At 41.0% G+C, this 21,466-nt stretch overlaps 1 protein-coding gene across 4 annotated transcripts in view; it reads left to right on the plus strand.

Annotated features, from left to right (window-relative positions):
- The first annotated feature begins 603 nt into the window (after positions 1-603).
- Positions 604-21,466, plus strand: part of CHD2 (chromodomain helicase DNA binding protein 2) — a 70,927-nt gene continuing 50,064 nt past the window's right edge. The window contains exons 1-6 of one of the 4 annotated variants that reach the window (XM_021530330.2): positions 604-719; positions 3,311-3,383; positions 4,078-4,164; positions 8,260-8,320; positions 13,623-16,762; positions 17,098-17,231. In XM_021530330.2, coding sequence (XP_021386005.1) covers positions 17,170-17,231 — 62 coding nt within the window. In that variant the 5' untranslated portion in view covers positions 604-719; positions 3,311-3,383; positions 4,078-4,164; ... (1 more) ...; positions 13,623-16,762; positions 17,098-17,169. Of the gene's footprint in view, positions 720-937; positions 3,094-3,310; positions 3,384-4,077; positions 4,165-8,259; positions 8,321-9,036; positions 16,763-17,097; positions 17,232-21,466 lie in introns of those variants that run through there. The other 3 variants (XM_021530331.3, XM_077785926.1, XM_077785925.1) reach the window with 3 other exon arrangements.

A 21,466-nucleotide genomic window follows, 5' to 3' on the forward strand; every position in this document is an offset into this window, starting at 1 on the left:
TGCGGGCACTTCAGGTGGGACGGCCCGGCCAGGTGGGGCAGGCGGGGGGCGGCGGCCGCGCCCGCTCCCGCCTCCCCCTGAGGGGCGGCTGCTGCCGCCGGCGCGCGAGGAGGCGGCGGGAGCCAATGGGGGGCGGCCGAGGCGGGGAGCGCGGGCCAATGGGAGGCCGCGGCGCCGGGGCGCGCGGGGCCCGGGCGGGGGGGAGGCCAATGGGGAGCGGCGCGCGGCGCGCGCGCAGCCGAGGGCGGGGAGGGGCGGGGCGCGCGCGCGGTGCCGCCCCTTCCCCGCCGCAGTGAGGAGCGACCGGGCGGCCATGTTGTGCGGGGGGAGGGGAGCAAGGAGTTGAGAGGAGACGGCGGAGGCTCCCTCACACACACGGCACAAGATGGCCGGGGAGCAGCCGCAGCTCCCGCCCGTCTCCCGGCGCTGTCCCCATCGCTCGCCCCGGAGACGCCCGGCGGGCGCCCTCGGTGCCGCTCCCGGGCGCCAAATCGGGCCCGGCGCTCTGTGGGCTCTGGGGCTTCGCCGGGCGGCGAGCCGGGCTGCCGAGCGGGGCTGCCGACGGTCGGGCAGCAATGGCGCCGGGCTGCCGAGCGCTGCCCGCGCCGCTCCCTCGCCGGGCGGGCGCGGGGCCGCCCTTGACGGCGGGCAGGGAGAGCCGTGAGCAGCGCCCCGTCCTCGGGGCCCCGGGTGCCTGTCAGCGGGCTGCTCTTCGCCGGGTAAGTGCCGGAGTCTGCGGGCTCCTCATTGTCCTTTGTCCTTGGGAGGAAAAACAAAATGTCCTTGGAGCCGGGAGGGGGAGGGGGCGCTGCCTCCCCCTGCCCCCTCCTTCCCCCCCCGGCGCTGGCTGAGGGGACCCTCGGGGACCCTCGGGGACCCGTGCCCGAGACCGAGCTGGGCTGAGGCGGGCGGCGGGACAAGGGGAGCCCGGTGACCCTGGGCGGCTGCGGGCGCTGCCTGCGCCCTCCTGCAAGCGCCCGGGAGGCTCCGCACGCCCCGTCCCCGGTGCAGCCCCGGGGGGAGCAGCGGCGGGTTTGGGCTCCCCTGTGCAGCACCGAGGGCAGGGGGGGCTGCGGACCGGTTCCCCCCGGCGCCGCGTTCGAGGGGGATATCTGCAAACCAGGCTGGAACTCCAATGCAGCAGTGAAGGGAGGGGGGAGAGGTGAAGTCTGCACGACAGCATCACTGAAATGTTTAGCCCCGTGTCTATGTAAAGAGCGTTTCTTGCCCGTCGCTGGTCGGATGGGGATATGTTTTCGTAGTTTCTAAGAACAAAGACGCCATGTCCTTTTCTCTTAAAAATAAAACTTGGAGTGTTTTTTTTTTTGGTGGGGTGTTGGCTTTTAACTCTTTGTAAACCAGTAAGAGAAACAGGCTGCGGATGAGACAGATTGGTACTTTATGAAACAATAGAGAGAAATTGAATTCACTGGAGAAACAGCAATTCAGGCGCAGAAGTTTAAAAGAAAACTAGGAATTACGTGCAAATTTGATTTTGCAATTAAAACGGCAATGTAGAATCTTAAAAACTTGAGAAAAACAAAGCTCGGTCATGCCAAGTCTACCGTTTAAAGTTGGCAAAATACTACAGCTGTGATTTAGGCGACACTACAAAAAGAAAAGAGAGTTACTTTAATACGAATTACACGATAAGGAAAAGGATGAGTTTGCGTCTGACACGGAAAGCTTTTAAAAAACATTTAATGGTTATCAGGTTTGTTTTGACTATTCAGTTTACAGTTTTTTTCAGAGATTTCACAGTTACTTCTCTTTACAAAACATTTTAATAGTCATTTCGGTGTTCTGATAATTTAGAAGTTGTACAACACCTATTGCAAGACTTCCTAAAAATGCGAGTTTAAATGTAATGGCTGACGTTTGTTTTGGCTTGGCTTGCGTTCAGCAATTACCAATTTAAGGGTAAAATTGTAATTCTAAATATATAAAAAGTCCCTGTAGAAGAGCAAAAGGTAAATACTAAAAACTTCAGGTTTAATTGGAGGTTGTGTATAGCCATGTTTGTTGGATTTTAATGGTGTACGCTTGTGCAAGGTTATAAAACTCTGTGCAGATTTTAAATACTGCAGTTGGAGGTAAATCTACATTTTTCGGTACTTCCTCTGCAATTAAGAATCTGTCATTGCAACAATTGAAGTTAGCCCTTTTTTTGGAAATAGAAATACAAGTTTTAGCAACCACTGGACTTCTGTCACCTTTATGTAAAGTGTTCGGTGTCTTTATTTTAGATTTGGATTATGGTGGTTTTATAACCCCAGCAACAGTTCTGCAGTGTAGAACAGGTTCTGGCATACACACTTTGCCCTAAAGAAAGTTCTAGCTTTAGGTGGGTGTCTGCTGAATTTGTCTTAAGTATATTACAGGATAATTTTAAAATAATTTTGACTGGTTTATTTTAACAGTTGAAAATAAAATAGCAGGTAATTGTCCAGAAAATAAATTACTTGTAATTCATAATGTGTTTTATTTAATAGTTCTGCAGCGGGTTTTTTATATTTAAGATGTAGGTGTTTGAATTTATACATCTTTTAATCCAGCATAAAAACGTTTTATAAAATAGTATATTTACAGAATGATGCTACACTTAGAGTATGAAGTAATGCTGGTGATAAATATAATTGCTGCAAAATAAAATGTTATGGCTTTTCACAAAAGGCAAGAAAAGTTGGCTAGAGGTTGTGCAAATATGGTGTTCCTTGTGTTAAAAGAATATAGTTTGAGAGCTGATTAAAGGTTAAAGAAGTTGAAGGCTTTAAAACTGTATTCTAAAGGGCAAAAAAGATGTTTTTTGGGGGAGATGAAGTAACTTAGGACTTGCAATTCAGAGAAGCTGATGACAGAAGCCATTTTAAAATAACCTTGCTATCAGTAAAGGTTTATTTGATTTAGTCTAGCCTATTGCTAAAGATTTTAATGTGAAAAAAAAAGTTAAAGGGCTGAGGGATATTGTGTAATACATTTTGCAGTAAAAAAACCTTAAATTGGAATTTTAGCTCTAAGTCTGTCAAAATAAAAGTAATGGGAGACAGAAGAGCAGACTGCAGTTATTCATGAAAATCACAGATCATGCATGTTGTATGTCAGTCACTCATCTCCAGTGGGTTTTTCTTCAGCCAGGAATGTATAGCCACTCATACTTTTATTTTTAGAGTTCAGTTTAAGAGCTAGTTACTGCAATCATAAGTTTTTCCTGACTTAATAAATATCTAAAGATTGATAGATTTCAGGTATATGGCTAACGCTGCTTTTCTAAAGCAAAATACTGAAAATTTCAATACTTTGTTTTTTTCAGGTAGGATTTCGAGAACAGAACCTTATTTCCTGACCACCTTCCGGAGGATTCATTCATGCCTTATTTTTCTTAGGTAAGAATGGCTATACCTTGTGTTATATGTTAATTTACTTGTTATTTTTTTTGAAACTGGAATTTGCCTTTTTGCTACTATGCAGATGTGAAGAAAAAAAATATCTAATTTTTATATATGGAGGGGGACACATTTTGTAAATTTTCTGGACTTCTTAAAAGCTTTTTTTGCAGTTACAGGTAGACTGTCTTTATATAATGTCACATTTATGTGCTGCTTGGGTATAAGTTTCAGTTTAGTAAGGCTATTAAAAAAGTTGGTTGTTTATTTTTATAATAGATGGGTACATATATAAATACTGTATTTGGTGGAGAAGGACAGTATTTGCATATAAACTGAAGTTCTGTATGTCCTGTTTCACCAGTGAAAACCTGCATTAAACTTTGAAAATTATTTAGGTTTTTTTACTTAATGAGTTTGTAGCATTAATGTTTGGGGAAATTGTAAAATTTGTATGTAAGGGTGTAACCCAAGACTTCGGGAATTCCTAGAGAAGGAGATTTTTGGGTCCTGTTTCTTCGTTTTGGGAACTAATGCTTAACAATGATAGAATATTGGTTTTGTGCTGTTGGTAAAACTTTCGTTCATTCAAAGACATTTCCTTTACGTGTTTTCAGAAAGTTTGTCAGGATTTAAAGAGCTTGTCTGTACCTTGTTTTAGACAAACCTGGTTTTGTTGTTTTTTATCTTTAAGGGCTATTACTGGATATTGTTCTTCCAAAGATTCAGATGACTGGTTGGGCAAAAGACCTTGAGCAAAATCGTGCACTGTGCGTGCCAGGTATGTTACACTGTGTTGTTGGATTTTGTTTGTTTTGTGTTTTTTTGTTTTTTAATCATCCTGGAAACAATTTTTTCAAAATAAACATTAAACATTGAAGCTTCAGTGTTTTACCTTGTTGAATTTCTTTTGAGCTTAATGCATTTGGAAATTTTTAGTATGTATGTAACACAGCAATGTTAATTTCTCCTGCATCTTTGAAGATTTTATGGTCACTCACAAGTACAACTTTTTAACAAAATCTGCTATGACCATGTTGACATGTGGTGAAGCCAATGGATTGTCATCTCCTAAGGATATTGTCTAATCAAACTTCAGGAATGCTTTTCCTTAGTTCAAGGTATTGGTTTATTAGCAAAGGATGCTCGTAAGATTTTCCTTTTCAAGAAATTGCTTATACAATAAACTTTAAAATTCTGGTTTTGGTGTAAATTTTATTCTAAAAGCCTAAAGTGGTGCCCAGTTGTTATGAGGTATCTTGCTCTTCTTGAAGTGTAAACAAAGCAGCTTTTTAATGTTTATTTTTCGTTTTTACACTTCAGATTCTGCATTTAGGATCAGAGTAACCTTTGAGTCAGGCTTTCACCACTCTGTAATTAAAAGTGGGAGATCCTGTCTGCCTGTCTTAACTGGTTCCTTTTCACAGCTTCCCATGCTTGTGTGCTTCTGTGCGTACTCAGGACCTCAAAGTGTAAGGCGCCTTCACGAGGACACATGTGTCAGGATTCCCAAAAATACTTTTGATGATTTGCTTTTTCGTTACATAATTCATCATGATAACCAAAAAATACAGTTGTGAACCCTCACTTGAGTGCAGCTCGTTTTTTGGGGTTTTTTTTGGCTTGGATGAAGCCTTCAGTCTGTTCATAGAGACTTGTACACGCTTTCCCGTAAGCTTTACAAAAATGTCTCTTCGGGTTGTAATAAACCTTTATCTGCAGTGAGTCACTGCTGATGTGCAAGGTAGGGTTTAGATTATATTTATAGCTATTGGACATGTGCCACCATCATGGATGTCCTGCAGTAAACACAGCTAACAGCAAGGTGATATGTCAGAATGTTCCTGCAACTTCATCGTGTGGCTGTCTGATGGGAAGTGTGAGAACTAGAAGTTTGTGTTAGAAATGATCTCACACCTTAAGAATGACAGGACATATATAAAATCCCACATAAATTTTCAGTTTAGAGGGTCAAAAATCACAGATACTGCAAGTTTATTACGATAAAGGCAAGACCAGCCTGGTTCACACAAAAGTCTAATAACACTGATGAGATTGAACCTGTCAGACTCGACTTAGATTCCTGGTATTAAATTCTGAAATGTCTGAATCTGCAACTTATTACTGACCTGCTCTTAAAAAAAACCATAGAAAAGTAAAAATTAGAAAATCACAGTGCTCAAGAGAGATCTTGCGTGACCTGAGCATTTTATGATAGCTATGAAATGAGCACTTTGATCTTAACGGCCCTGCATCTTTCCAGTATTGTCCTGATACTGATAGTGCTGAATAGACATTAAAGTGAAAGCAGCTTTAATGTCCCTTTTGTGAGCTCTTCAGAGCTGCCTTTTCTTGCAAGAACAACTTGTTTTCAGCTAACAGTGGCTTCACCTTTAGGACAAGTAGATCTCAGTGGGTTAGATGCACACTACTGGGATTTAGGGAAGTTCCAAGTTCATGGCTACGCTACAGTGTGCTCATGAGGATCGAGGCAGGTCAGGAGAACCTCTCAGGTGGAGTCCAAACCCTCTCAGTAGAGGAAGCTGTTCTCTGTGGGGATATGAACCTGTGTTAAGTATTCCCATAGAAGAGACTCTGGTAGCAATGACAGCGTACGTGGAAGAACATTGGTGTGGTGATACACATAATTTTTGCCAAAATACTTTGTTAATTAAATAATAAATGCAAGAGAAAATGTGATACCAGCTCATAGCTTTTGGGTGTCTGACCTCACCTTTTGCTGAGAAAGGAGATGCATTGTGTCATGGTTAGTGCCAGTCTTTGGGGGAAGGAGCCATGGACCTATGGTGCCGGGCATGTGTTGTGTGGTAGGCTGTACTGTACTTCAAGTATCTCTAGTTTCAAAACAAAAATAAGCCGCAGCTACTGGATAACCTAGAAAAAGTAAATTCATGTTTATTTTTAAATAAAGGATGGATTTTTTTTAATCACCCAGGCTACAACAATTACAGCAAGTACTCTGATTAAAGGTTTTGACATTAGATACAGGAAATACTGCTGTTAACATGAATTTCTTTCAGCCAAGACTTGTATTTCCAAGTTCTGGTTTCTGGCTCATGCCATAAACCTGTAGCTTTGGTGATTTATTCTGTAGTTTAAGAGTGAATGTATTTTGGATGTAAAAAATTAAAAACTCCTTAAATACAGCGGTATATTCTATAATAGTGAAAAAATAATTCATGTGAATGAAATGTAATATATTATCAACATCCTCCTGCTGTTTTGACAAAACGGATTGGTTTATCCACTCACTTCCAAGAAGTGTCACTACTACTGCTACGTGATACCACTCTGACACTCCAAAGATTCCTTTTGCACAAGTGTGCTGAGGTCAGAAGAACAAACTCCAGTGGAGTCTCCATAACGCTGTCATTAGAGGAAGGTGCTTTGTGGTGACAGCCATATTAAATATTGCCCTCATTAAAGTTTCTGTCAAACTACCATAGCTGTGTGCTTGCTCTAGAACGAAAGAAAACAAGAACCAGCTCAAATGCAATGATGGATGTGTAGCTGTGCCATGAATTATTAAAAATGGCTGAGAGCTGTAAACTGAGAGGCTTCCAGTCATCAACTTTACCTGTCTTCATGTAGATTGTAGTTCCTAAGTGGCCTTTTTTGAGTGAAATGATTCAAAGGGCCCAAGTAACTATTGTTTTCATGCTTTGGGTGACTGGTGGATGCCTCATGGCTGATCAGGGTCCAGCAGCCATGTTGTGTTTCTCCTAAAATGGTGGACGGCACATCACAGAAGTTCTGTGCTTCCATTTAGTAGCAGCTGCTTGTGCACATTCAAATACATTTTGAACTATCATTAATACATTTTTAAACGTCTAAATTTCACATGCATTGGGATATTCTACGTGCTTATGCCAGCCTAGTGCTATATTTTATTTTGTAATTTCCCTTTCTAAAGGCTTTTTCCATAATAAGAGTTTGCATAAATTACACCAACAAAGAAATTACAATCCTGTTCATCCTGTATTCCTTTTTACACCTCTGGTTAGCTGTGAGATGGAAGAGAAGAATTTAGAGGATTGCACAGTATGCTGTCATTGGACAGGTTCATTAATTTTTATGTATTTGAGGATATATTTCAATGTAAGTAGATTCTGAGAGATTGCAAGAGTATTGGTTTGCTTGTATGTGTCAGGAGGATAAACTGGAACGTCTTATTTCTTGTAGTTGAAATTTACCCTGGAAAGTGGATTTATGAGTTGTTTTAGAGTTTTAGGTCTTTAATCTTGCTACCTTTGCTTAAGGTAACTATGATTAAGAATTTATTGTCACAGATTGCCAGTAGGCATTTTCAGAGTCAGATTTCAACATTTGGACCTTGCCCATACATGAGGAACTTTGAGATAGACTAGATAACTTGTTCCACATAAATGTGTTACGTAATTGTCCTGCATCCAGCAGATAGGTCTTCTCAATAAAAAGAGCATTTTATTTTCTATTGTGAAGGGTGAGTTAGTTTGCTTAAGCATGCTTCCACTTGATGCTTGATTGATCTTTTTCAAAAACTTGAAATAATATATTTTTTGTTGGTTTTTTTCCTCAATGAATTTGTGGACTGGGTTCTGAATTTCTTAGGTTGTTTGCAGGTTGTTTAATAACAGGTTCCTTAGTGATACTTTAATTTTTTTTAATAAAAATAACTTCTGTAGCACATGCTGTGAGCTGGGAGTGGTTGGGTTTTTTGTGTTTGTCGGGAGTGGTTTTTTTTTTGTTTGTTTTTTTAAATGAGGGCTTTTGTAATAAAAGCTAATGCTTAATCTTGTAGACCTTAAGGTCTAGATCTCTTTTATTTTTAAATTTATTTTAATTCAATTTTTTTAATATACTATTTTTCCTACAGATATGTTGAGGAATTGATTTACTCCCTGTAAGCAAAATAGCTGCTCTTGGTTGAAGCACTGGTAAGTTGTTATTCCTAATAACATTTACTTTTTAGCTTTTAAAAACACTTCAGCAACCACACATGGCTGTAATGTTTAAATGGCTGAAGGCTTTGGCTGTACATTCTGAAGGTCATTAGTGTGTGGCCATGTGTGCATGTGCATTTCAGAAAAGCTAAAAGGACCCTGGATCATTCCTGTGGGCTCTGGGGGAGTGAGCAGTACTTGGGTAGGGCTCTCTCCCTGGCTGGCTGGAGAACAGCTTTCAGATCTGATTGTAGTTCTGGGGGCTTCCAAGATTTGACTGCAGATTTCACTGAGAACTTCTATATCATAGTTGTGCTTGTTCAGAAGGGTTTTTGGTATGCAGATGTCTGTCTCTAGAGAGGTACTACACAAAATTCGGATAACAAATGGTTTGGAAAGTATAGTAGGAAGAACTTGCTGTACAGGCATCTTGTGTTGTCCTTATGCTTCTGTCAGGATCAGTGGGAGCCTTTGAGCAGACATTTACTGTCTCCTGTTCTACAATTGTTCTGTTTCTGTTCTTCATTCATAAAGTTCTGGCTTTGCACAAAATGATAAATGCCAGTATTTTTTTAAAATTAAACTGCTAGCTGATAGACTTGAAATCATTCCTCATATAGTCAAAACATAAAATTGGCAGGCTTGAGTAGGTAAATTCATTCAGTTCTATACTGCATGAATATAGGGACAGAATTTTTTTCCCATTGCCTTAACTAAAAGGAATTTGGTCTTGACCTTTTGTTGTCTCTGGCACAACAAAGTCACCTTTTGTGACTTACTTGGGAGTTGCTTGTGGAAATACACAAATCCTTTTGTCTTTTTCTTTGCTTAAAATGCAGACTCCTCGATTCTGCATATTTAATTAGGGCATCCATTGCATTTTGTATACGGATTAACTTTTTTATGTGAAGCTCTATTCCTGTAGTACTGTGCTTTGGAATATATGCTTTTCTTTAAGAGACAGTTTCTTTTAGTCTGACATGCTACCTGATTGAACAAGGCCTTCCTTAGGCTTCAGATAGCTTGGGAAAATGTTGTTCCAAAATGGAAATCCACTCAGTGGCTAAATGAGAGTGAATTTTAGCTGTCCCATGGCTGTGTTTGTTAGTAGAGCCCTCCAGCAGCCACTGTCTTCTGCCCTGCCTCAGGTGCTGGGAGAGAAGCTGGTTTTGTACTCCAAAGTCCTGTGCTTCTCTTCCACTCCATGGTGTGGAGGCTGATGTAGAGCCCTTCTGAAAAGGAATATGTGGTAGAAGGTGCAAACCTTGCCAGGCTTAGTCTGGCTTCCAGCTGCTTCTGGGTCCATTTAATTTTGGACCAATTTTAATTTCATCACTTGGGTTTTCAGTCCTGAAGCAAAAGAAGTAGAAAAAGATGAAGCAAAAGAGTTCATGGACTTTGAGGAATTAAGTTTTTAATGTGTATACACAAATTCAGTTTTGATAAGTAATTAATTTCTTCTACCACTGTGGTCTGTAAGTTTTATTACTTCATTCTTTCAGAAGTCTTAAGCTGTTTTTCCCACTGCAGGTGTGTGTAGAGCAGTATATTTTTTGATATGTTTCTTCTCCAGCTACTCCTCAAAACTCTTCCTATGCTATCCACTGATGCCTTCCTAGCTCCAGTCACCTGATAGAATCTCTAAACATGTGACTCATGTTCCATTTTAATATTAATCTTTGTGTGATTGCTACATCTTTCTGTGTGCGTTTTTGTTTTTTCATTGGGTTGTAAATTAGCTATTGTCAGATCTGGCTCTTTGAATAGAACTTTGAATTTTCAGTTACATGCTGAGTAATTATTCCATCCTTTTCTGGTTTATGATCCTTACCTAAAGGAAGAGGTGAATGTGATACCCTTAAATGACTTAGTTGAAATAGTTGTCTACAAAAGAAGTTATTTCAAAAAACAGTTGTGAAAGCATTCCAATGCGTGGATCTTGAAAGATCTGGTGTTGCATTCTCTGATTAACATGGTGGTTAGTTGAAGCGCTGAGTTTTATTTTTAGCTCTCTTTTTTAAGAGAAGAGAGAAAATACTCAAAAACACCAGGAGCTTTATTAAAGTTGGCATATTTTGCTTAATAAAATCTATTATTTAAAAATAATACCCACAAAAGAGTGCATTTGTGACTAAAATGACATCTGGAATTAACCTTGAAATCTGACAAACCTGGCAAATAGCCTTTCTTACCTAAAAATACCCAAACCTACATGAGTTGTGCTTTTACTGCTCTGCTTAAGGAACATGTAATGGTGGTAAAAGCAGATTTAGGGCTGTCCAGAGCACTTAGTTCCTGCTAAAGATGGTACAGAATAAAATAATGGACTTAGCTGCCAATAAAGGACGCTTCTTTCCTCCAGTGTAAAAGTTACCAGGGATGTTGTTGAGAATAAAGCCTTTCTTTAATGAACTTTGAAGTGTAGAAATTGAGGTTTGGTTTACTCAGAACCTCATTTTGTCCATTCAGCTCCCTCTGTTGGAGTGAATTCCCTTTCCCAAATAGGTCACCTCAGTTAGGAGTTTAAACCTCAGATTTCATTCTGGAATAGTTTGTAAATGTATTGGTATCTTATGCATGGGTATTGTACATGTTGGTCTTCAGTCTCACACTGTAAGGAATGCAGGGTTACAGTGGAGCTGAAATGGCTGAAACCATGGGTTTGGCCGTAAGGGATGTCTACTGTTGCTGTGATCTTTTAATACAGCAACAAATAATTCCAAAAAAGCTGAAGATAAAAACTTTGTAAACTCAGATATTTTGTAATTGTTGCCTTGAACCTTTAGGCAGGTTGGGAATGGATGGCATGGAGTGACAACATGTTACCAGTGGTTTGAAGGAAACTTTGTCAGGATTACGGCACTAGCCCGGTCCCCGATTTATCATGAGTGAAATAACAGAGCTTGGAAACCAAACCAGTAACTAGTAGATAACAGAAGCTTGAAAAATGGGTGGATGCCTAATTCATTTTACAGAAGGAATGTTAGACTTGTGTCACCTAGGAGAAAAAAGGGTTTTTCAGTATCTAACTCAAGTGTAGGATCACTGCATATGTCTTCATGGAGGAGTGTATTTTTGTAACATTACTGAAATTTCTTAGCAAAATGTGACTTAATTCATAAATAAACAAATGCTGGGAAATCTTCTAAAGCAAATGTAAATTTCAAAAGTGTAGAGGCTACTATTAATATTTTGGCCATTCTTATGGCATTCTTTTGACATATAATAACTTGGAGAACAAGAATGTGTTCTTAATTATAATACCTCATCAGTTCTGTTTACTGTTAATTATTTTACAAGATTTAAAGAAGCGTTTAAGATGAAGGTCATGGGGTTACTTGTGAAGTTCTTGGTCCAACCCAACGTAGGTGAACTGAGCAGGGAAATTTGCCCTGAAATTGCTTTTGGCAGGTCCTGTGAGTGTCTGAGGCAGAGGTCTAACCCAACTGGAAAGAGCCTTTTAAGGGTGACTAATACATAACTAAACTACCTTTTTTAGAGATGGGGGAAGTTGATGTCAGTAATTGGAGTTCTATATGTTAAGTTTATTAAAAAGAGCTAAAAATAATTTTAATGGTCTTATTTATGGGGTTTGCACTGTGTATGTATGTTAGTACTTCTGAGTGTTTGATTGTGTCAATAATGGGCAACTTTTTGGTGTCTTTTTGTTTTGATACTTCTGTCAAAGCATTACCATTAAAAAACATACAAAACTTTAATTCATCTTCAAGTGCCAAAATAGATTTGAAATTAATTCAGAGAGAATTGGAAAAAAAAAGAATAGCCAAACCCAACCCAAAGCATCCTGAAACTAGCTTAGTGTGAGGGAAAAACACATTTCAAAATATTTCATACATTGTCTTAACTAAGGATGAGTTGAATGTTTAAAACAGAGCATTTCTTTAAACTTGAAAGTTCTGTTTCTGAAAGCATGAATGTCCTGGGGTTGAATACTCCTGCAGCTATGCATGTTTCCCAGTGCAAAGTGAAATTTCCAGATCCCATATTCCACTTTCATGTGCACTACTTTCCCATTGTATTTAAAACAAGGAAGTCTATAGAACAGCATAAAACAGGACACATGGGTATTGGTGAAAGTCAGACTGGGGCTTGTTGCTCTTTCTTTGCTGTAACTGGTTATCGTGAGATGGGACTGGGGATGCTGAGGCAGAGACCACTAGGTGGCCCCACTGGTTTTTGCTGGGCTGTGGGTAATTTCTGCATCCCTGGTCAGAATCTGCCCAGGACCATCAGGGAGCAGAGTGGTGGTGAATTTGGCTTTCAGACTAAAATGAGGTTAAACCTATAAATATTCAAAAAAATAAATTGATGTTGGAGTGAAGATACTCAAAATCATGAAGACATTTTAAAACCCTTTTTGCATGTCAGCCTACAGTCAGCATTGGTTTCAAAATGATGCTCTTAACACTTAGTAACTTCCTGTACCTAAGTTTTGCATGTGAGGAGGAGTCAGGTTTTACTTGAAGCACATTGAGCTTATATTTCTTGGAAGAAGATAGGAAGATGGGAACATTTGGTTTGTATTTATCCATGTGGATGCTGGTTGTTCAGTTTGGTTTGTCACTCACCTGTGGGCTTGGTTGCAGTTCCATGATGAGTACAGTTGGAATATGGCTCAGGAGCCTTGCTAAAGGTAGTTAGTGTGACTTGTGACCATTTTTGTCTGGTTTCTGGTGTGTCCTTTCCCACCAGGAACCAAACCAGTCATTCCATTTGCTTGTGTGTTTGCTGTTGCACTGTGCATCTTTCATGAGCTGGAAAACTGCATTAAGATGGTGGAATGTCTTGTGTCCAGTCACCATCTGTCTGTAAGAAACCAGTTTTAATTGTTTTTGATGGATCTATGTCTTCGAAGAAAGGAGCTTGAAAAGTACTTAGAAGTTTTGGGTTGTTACAAGAACCTTGGAGTTCTACTAAGCAATGTCAGCTTCAGGGGAAGGGCCAGTTCAACAAAAATGGTTGCAAGAGCAAATTTTTTAGAGTTCCCACCACAGATTTCTCTAGTGGTTTAAAAATTTCAAATTGAATTCATGGATCCTGAAAGGGTTCTTGGACTTCTGATATTTTCTCTCATTTTTTAATGGTTTTGGTTAAACTTTCTTGTTTTGATTCTTGAACTGATTATTTGATACTGTTTCTGATATTGTGGACTGTAACATGGAATGAGGCATCAGTTACATGTTTAAATTTATCTTCGAGGTACAATAGTTGAATGTCTTAGTTTAAAGCAATGATGTGTATTCCAACAGCATTTTTCTTCTAATTTTTCATAAAGAATCCATTCAGATGAAGAGTGTCAAAAGGAGTCTGCGAATGAGACACCAAGATGGCAGTTCCACTGGGGAATGAGAGGTTGAGGAAATGGACTAATGCATGAGTGCTGGGATGTCTGTCCAAGAAAAGGATGTTAAAACGTGGACTCTCATGTTATTAAACCAGAGAAGATCTGGGTTGTGATCATCCTATCAAAATGGACTTTGCATTTGAATAATCAGTGACTATCCAGTGATGGATCTGTTTGAGGACTGGGTGGCAAAATTTTCCTTTTGGGCTGTTTTTGCATGACAGGCAAATTAATTTGGTGAAAGATCTGTTGCTACTGCTTTTGAGAAAATGTAATTTATAAAGTGACTTTAAATAAAAGGTTTTGGTTTATTTCACACTTTGTGTTTGTCCTTTCTGGCTGAATATTTTTTATTGAGTTGATACTGAAGTGGGTTACATTTTTGGTTGCTATTAAACTGAGAAATACTTTAGCTAAGTACTCGAGGCAAGGTAAAATTTTGTGCTATACTTGGTATCAAATGTGGTTTTCATTTGCAAATTATGTTCACTTTGCCATGACTTTCAATGAATTTTTATTCGCTGGCTTGTTCATTCAGGTGCTTAATATGAGGGGTTCTCAGTACTTGGCCTATTGTCAGGGCACTGCTGCTGAACTTTGTGAAGTTATTTTAAGATGGAATTGATACCAATTGAAGGCTGAGAAAATACAACAATAAAGGAGTACTTGAATGTTTTGTGTAACTTTTTTAGGTATGTTCTTGGGTTGTGGGTATAGAAACTTTTCAACAGATTTCCTGGACTACAGACTTCCTGAACAGTCTCTTTGGTCTTAAAATTGTTCTGTGCAAGTGTCCAATCTGCTTCACTGCTCTTGCATGTAGCCTTTGTGTCACAATACTCTGCCATGTGTTTGGTGAGAAAAAAATGAGTTCTTTTTGATATGGCTACATATGACATATTAACCTTTGCAAATGAATTCTAAAATGGTTCTAATATTTGAAGTCATGATTTCCATAGAGGTCTCTAGTGGATCTAATAATTTAACTGTGTAGGCATTTCTTCTATGTATATTTCACCTGAAACTCAAAGTTGTCTTTGTTTTGTGCTGGAGGGTCAAGATGATAAACCTGGTGCTGAGATAACCTTGAAATTATATTTGAAAACTCAAACAAAATCCTGTTCATTGTTTAACCATTTGCCTTGCTCAGACTTTTTTGGAAATACCCATTTTTGCCATGATGAGTTGCTCATACCTTTTCCATCCAGCCATTTTGGTGGTACACGCTTGCCCCAGTTTGGTTTTGCCATGTGTGTTTTTATGGTGGAGTTGGATTCTGAGACCAGTGTGGAGGGTTTCTCATTCAAATGAGTGGATTTCCTTAGTGTTATCAAAAATGCTTGGAATGGTCTTGCATTGTGGCTTTTTAATTCTTGCAGTCGAGGTGCAAATAGTCTTCTGTGAATAATTGGTAAAGTGGAATTTTTTAAAATGGCTTGTGGCATTGGATAGTTCCTCATCAAACCCCTTGTGGAAAGACAATAGATGTTGTAGGAGATAAATGGCAGGTCTGTGGAGGAATGAAAAGGAATGGTGTTGGTTCTACTGGTCAAAGCCAATGGTTTTGGGCTGTTGGGATGCTGTGTCGTGGATGTTCCAATAGAACCCCAAACTAGCCCATTGCCCCTTTGTCCCCCAGTGGCTGATGACTCTGTCTTGTGATGCTTATGAATATGCAGGATGTTCTTGTGCTTTAAGGGGTTGGTTTTAGTCTGGAAGACAACTGGTAGTCAGAATCAAGTGGTCAGGGTATTCATGGATCGCCTCTGTTCCCTTGGTGATACATCCTCTCAATTCCAGGATGTTGTGTTGGAGATGTCCATTGATTAATTTGCAGTTCTGCAGCTTGGTTACTGTGCAGCTTTAAAATTAATTTGTTGTGTTAAAATCTGTTAATGACCATGAATGGGTTAAGCAAGTGCATTAGCAATAAGCAGTTTGGTGGTGGTGGACTGGCTTGACCACATTGCCCTGGGTAGCTGGTGGAAGTGGTGTGGCTGCTGGATTTGAGTTGTTGGGGAACCACTAGGGAGGCGCTGTGGAGCTGGAGGGCAATCTCAGCTCTGCGGGCTGGCTTGGGAGCGGGTGATGCTCCTGTCCCCCTGCCAGTGCCAGCACTGGGGGCAGGGGGAAGAGCTGTTGTCTGGGGATTCTGCCACCAAACTGGGGGGAAGCTGCCCCTTGGGTGGGGTGACCCCCAGGGTGGGCAGCTGCTGCCTGCATGGCTGTGAGCTCCACTTCCATGCCTTCAAAATGGCTTGTAACAGCACCACTTCCTGTCCAGGGAGGAAGTAATTTTAGCCCAGGCACTGAAATATTTAGCAAATCTTTAAAACAAAAGGCACAAATTCCATTTCTTTCTGGCTTCCAAAGGGTGCTTGAGCCACATGGGGTTAAGGTGCCCCTTGAGCTGGGGTAGTTGGAAGGAGCCAGGGCTGTGGGGTAGCAGGCACCCTTTAGGTGGAGGCTCTCTCTTTTTTTGGTAGAAATGAAGGGGTGGGTCTATGGTACATCACCTGAGTTGTGGGGTAAATGTAGAGAGTGTCAATCAAAGGCAGAGCTCAGAGCTGGGAAGGAGCTCTAGATGGCGGCTGTGCCTTAGAGAGAGCGCGCTCAGCTCCGTGCCTTCCCCAACACTTTACGCAACTTTCCCTAACTTTCAGGCAGCCTCAGGGGGCCCCCACAGCCCCTTGCCTCTCCTAGGCACTAATCGGGGGCCGAGCGGACCTTTTTCGGGCAGAAAAGCAGCTTTTGAGGGCTCCTTTTTCGTGCCTTGCTGGAAAGAAGAAGCCGTGGAGAGAGCCCAGGTCGTTGTTTTTCCAGCTTAGAAGCCATGGCGTACCTCCATTTTTGTGCGCTCTCCTAATGAGCTTTTTCCCCCGGACATTTTTGTACTAATTACCGCTTCTTTTGCTTTATCGGCAGCATATTTTTTGGATTAGAATATATATTTTTTTTTCGTTTTCTGAAATTTGTATTTTATCGGTATAATTACAAATATTTTGGATCTGATGTTTTTCCACTACCCGAAACTAATATCGACTTGGTCCTGGCGGCGGTGCATGGATCAGGTAGGTGAGCAATTAATAATAATAATTTTTAGATTTCTGCCGTTTTGAATACTTTGATTTTCGACCGATTTGTGCTGTATTGGGATGACGCAATAAGATACAGAGATTATTTGCATCCAGTGTTACTTTGGGAAAGTTTGCAGGATGCTCCTCTCCTGTGTTTATTCTCGGATTTTTCTTGTAAAAATGATTATTTGTTTTAAATCTCCGGTTTGCCGTGTTGATCAGTGCTGTGTATTGTTGTAACAATATCATTGCAGCGTCAGGACTTTGTTCCTGATAATGAAAGCCAGTGAAACGAACTGGGACCTTACCTTTCTTTCAACTTTTGACAGTAAATACCTGGGCACAGGACTTCAAAGCAAACAGACACCCCTGACCCCCTTTTAATATTTAAGAATAAAAAGATGATGAGAAATAAGGACAAAAGCCAAGGAGAGGAGGGTTCAGTCCACAGCAATGCATCGAGGTATGACCTATCAACTTTCTTTTTTTTTTTTTTTGTAAAACCTGTGAATACCCTGTTTACTTTGACAGCCTTGGGTTACTGTCAGTGCTTAATAGAAAACATTTTACTGATTTTGCTTCCTTTTTAAGGAATGACCTTGAGATTGTTAGCATGCCACACCCTAATTTTTTTTGGTAGCAATTTCTGAAACTTGTGTTGTGACTTAAGGGCCCATGTCCTAGGCAAAAGGTACTGTACCTTTATTCAGGGCAGCCCTTGCCCCTGTATGATGTTTTTCCAGCTTTTGAATTTCAGTTTTCAGGTTTTTTGTGCTGTGAAAAATGACCTTGTCGGTTTAGCCATTGCTGCATTGCACCATTTTACATACAAGGCAGATTTTTCTTTGAAGAATCTCAGAAGTCTAAACTTTAACTGAGGGCCATACAGAAGCCTGGTGTAGTAGTAAATTATAGTAAATAGGCACAAGAAAAAGTTACATGAATGAAAAAAAGCTTATTTTAAAATATAAACTGGAAAGTGCCTGTTTGTTGGATACCTCTTACTTCAAATTTTATTTGAGCTTGTAGAACTTTGATTCTGTGGAGGTATTTTATAATATTTTTATACAATTTAACCAGACTTTCTCCTGCTGGTGATGGCATTTTGTATCATAAAATATACACTGGGACTGTTAACAAGAGACACCAAATGATTTGCTTGTTTTGTTTTAACATATTTTTGCTCAGGGTATTTTTATTTATTTTTGTCAAGTAATGAGATTGTTTAGAGATTTTTAGAAATTTAACCTTGATGTGGGAAAAGTATGAAACACTGAAAATGTTTGTTTGCTGGGAATGCAGAAGTACAATTACCAAATGGCTCATTTTGTATTTAAAAGGTCAGCTCTTCCAAAAATTGGGAATTAAACTATATGCATTTTTGGGTTTTAGTTTGTAAATATTGCTGAGTTATTAATTTTGTTAATTTCAGTTGATTCTTGGTCTGTTTCTTTTTCTCTGGTGTTGTCTTCCTGCATTTTTAACCGACATTAATAAAAAAGAACTCTGAACTGTCTGTTGTATCACATGTGCTCTGTGTGATGTTCAGGTGTTTGAATAGTATTCTTGATGTCCAGTATTTAACCTTCCTTAAGCACATGAACTTGAAATAGTGTGGCAATATATATATTGTCAAATAACTGTAACCTTTTAGTATCAACTTCGATGGTCTTCTGGGTGTATTAAAAATGAAGTAAAATTTTAAATTCTAAAATAAATATGGGTAAGATTGTTTAATTTGAAATTATTAATAACTAGCCTCAGGGATTGTTGAAGCCCATCAACAGCTTTTCTAATAATGCAGTTTAAAAACACATCAGATTTTCATACTGTGCTTTCTTTACTGTAAATGCTGCGCACAAAATATTATGTAAAAAATCACCATTTATAAAAATTACTTTACAGATTCTATAAATTGTTACGCTTTTTTGAAGTGGAGATTATCAACAAGAGCAGCAATAGACAGATTTGTTGAGGAAATTGAAAATATTTTACCAGTGTTGGAAAGGAATAGGAGCTAAAATCTGAGCCATGTAGCAGGAATCCCACAGGGGGTTTTGTCCTAAGGGATATGAGATTTGCATAGTGTCTCATGTGCTTTTGGGGTTTTCATTGAAAGGTTATTTATTGTAATTGATCCATTTACATTTAACACCTGTTGTGTGAGGTTACCCTTCTTCCCCTTCACATATTTTTTTTCTCTAAATTAACCTGCTGTGTGTGACACCAACACACACCTGAAGTGTGGGAATAATTGAGCACAGGATATTTGCAAGTGAACCCTGTTGAGCTTATTTGTGAGGTGTGAGTCAGCTCAATGTCATAAAATGGGCTTTACTTCCTGAGGTTGACCTGAAGGAGGGGAAATGATTTCTAGGAAGTAAAGCCACCCCAAAATGCACCGGTGTCTGCACTTCACATGCTGCTGAGATCAGCTTGGCATCCGTGGAAGTACCTGAACATGGAAGTTGCACAGTCCTGGTGGGAACCCTGGGTGGTGCAGGAGGTGGATATGGCCGGTGCCATTCACCTGGGCTGGAGAAGGGTGTTAAAATGAAGAAAATGCAGTTCTTGCACACCACCATAGTGCCCTCAGGAATTGACTCCTCCTTTTCCAGTTCTAAGGAAATACAAAGGCCTGTGTGGAATAAACAAAAATGCCTGAGAATTGTCCCAAAGCAGATGATTTATTCTTGGGGAGAGAGATTATGTTAACTCTTTACAGTTTGAAAGCTGAGGGTTGTACTCCTGCCTTTCCAGATGCCCAGCAACACCTGTCCTTTGTGCTTTGACAGTAAATTGAACTTGGAGCTGAGTGATTTCACGCAACTTTGCCTAAGGTAAAAGTTGCTCTGGGTCTGCTGCGGTTCCTGCTGACCCCCGCCTGTGTGCCTGGGATTTGCATAAGTGATTGAACACAATCCGCTGTTTTTTCTAGCATCTTCTGTGCTGCATGTCTGAAAGGCAGGTAGTGTGGAGGTACATCATCCATGGTTGGCCCCCATGGGAAGCGCAGAGGCCAGAGGCGGGCTGGGGCCCCCCTGTAGCCCAGGAGCGAGTTCTGCAGGGATAGCGAGTAACAGGCGTGGGATACGGAGTTTTCCTTTCCCTTGGCTGTGTCTGTTACAGTTGCTCTCCCACCTCAGAAATTCCCGGCGGTGGAACTGAGCTGCGGACCCTGCAAGGCTGGGCCAGCCCTTTCCAGCTCTGGGCTTCTCTAGCATAAAGACGTCTTTTTCTGGGGAAAAAATAGGTTGCGATGGATTAGCTCCAAGGCCATTTTCTGTGCAGACCTGGAGCTCCGCGGTCTGAAATGGCGTGTTTTTACTCAGCAGCCACCTCCCAGCGCAGGGCTTTGCGCAGCACAACACCCTCGCCTGACGTGGCAGCCATTTTATGGAGATGTCGGTGCACACCAACCAGCGTTCGGCGGAGGGGCTGGACAGGAGGGAACCGATCGCGGTTAAGCACCACCTGCCCCCGGCGCGTGGCGCTGGGAGCGGGGCCCAGCCCGTTGTGGCCGGGCAGCGGCGGGGCCGCGGCGGGGCCGGGGCGGGCGGCGCGGCCGGCGCTGTCACAAAATGGCTGTTCTTTGTGCCGCGCTGCTCGGGCGCCGCGGGAAGCGGCCGCGGGTTCAAAGGCCGCCCCGCGCCGGCCGCGCCGCCATTGGCTGCGCGCCGCGCGGGCCCCCGGGAGCGCCGCGGCCGCCGCCGCTCCCCCCGCTTCCGCCGCTCCGGGCGTGGGCTCTGCTTGCGTTCGAGGGGCTTCCATTGTAATGCTGCGAGCTATTTCGAGCCCTCACTTGAAAACAAGCAGGGCTATTTTTTTCCTGCGGATTTTTTTCTTTTTTTAAACTTCAAAAGGAATTGTAGAATGCCATAGTATTCCCGGAACATCTGTGGGTTTTGGGGTTTTTTTGTTGTTTTGTTTTTTTTTTTTTTTTCCCTTTTTAAGGAGAGGTACAGCTTTACAGCTTTCAGTATCCTTAAATCACCAAAATTCACTGTTTGCTTTCAGTGTGCCTGTTGCAACTGATTTTCTTTCAGCTGAGTAGAAACATTGAAGACATTTGTTAAAATGTCTCAAACTGTGGGTTTCAAGTTTTTATCCGGGTGATGAGTTATTTTTTAGCTGTTGTGGCCACGTGCATGTGCCGAGGCTTTCAGTTTCATTTGCACGGCTGCATTCTTCAACAGGGTTTTTTTTTTCTCCCTCCCTTTTTAAGCTTTAACCCTTTGTGAAACTGTCCAAAACCTTTTTTGAAAAGGAAAAATGCTTAATCAGTGCGGGACACAAAAGGAATAATGTGCAAGGAATTCATATGGATTGTGATGTAATCTGTGTGCAGCACAAAGGAGATTGTTCTTGTTTTGCTTTGTTACTTCTGTTTCACATTACCCTCGTGAAGGAAGTGTCTCATCTAATTACGCATGCACAATCCTGAGGCTTTCAACTCCTCTGTTCCCTGTTTTGTGATTGCTGCCAGAGATGGATACAGTATATACAGTGCTATAAAAAGAGCTCACCAACTGCAAGAAGCTACATTTAGCTGTAATTCATTGTTTTCTGGATTGTTCTTTCTTTCTTTCTTTTTTTTTTTAAAGCTTAATTAAGCTAATTAATCAAATTGTATAGATTCTCTAAAAAGCATGACTTTTGCTGAATAAAAATTGGGAAATGGGAATAAAGAGCTCACCT

The sequence above is a fragment of the Lonchura striata genome, chromosome 11 (assembly GCF_046129695.1).
Source record: "Lonchura striata isolate bLonStr1 chromosome 11, bLonStr1.mat, whole genome shotgun sequence".
Taxonomy (NCBI): Eukaryota; Metazoa; Chordata; class Aves; order Passeriformes; family Estrildidae; genus Lonchura; species Lonchura striata.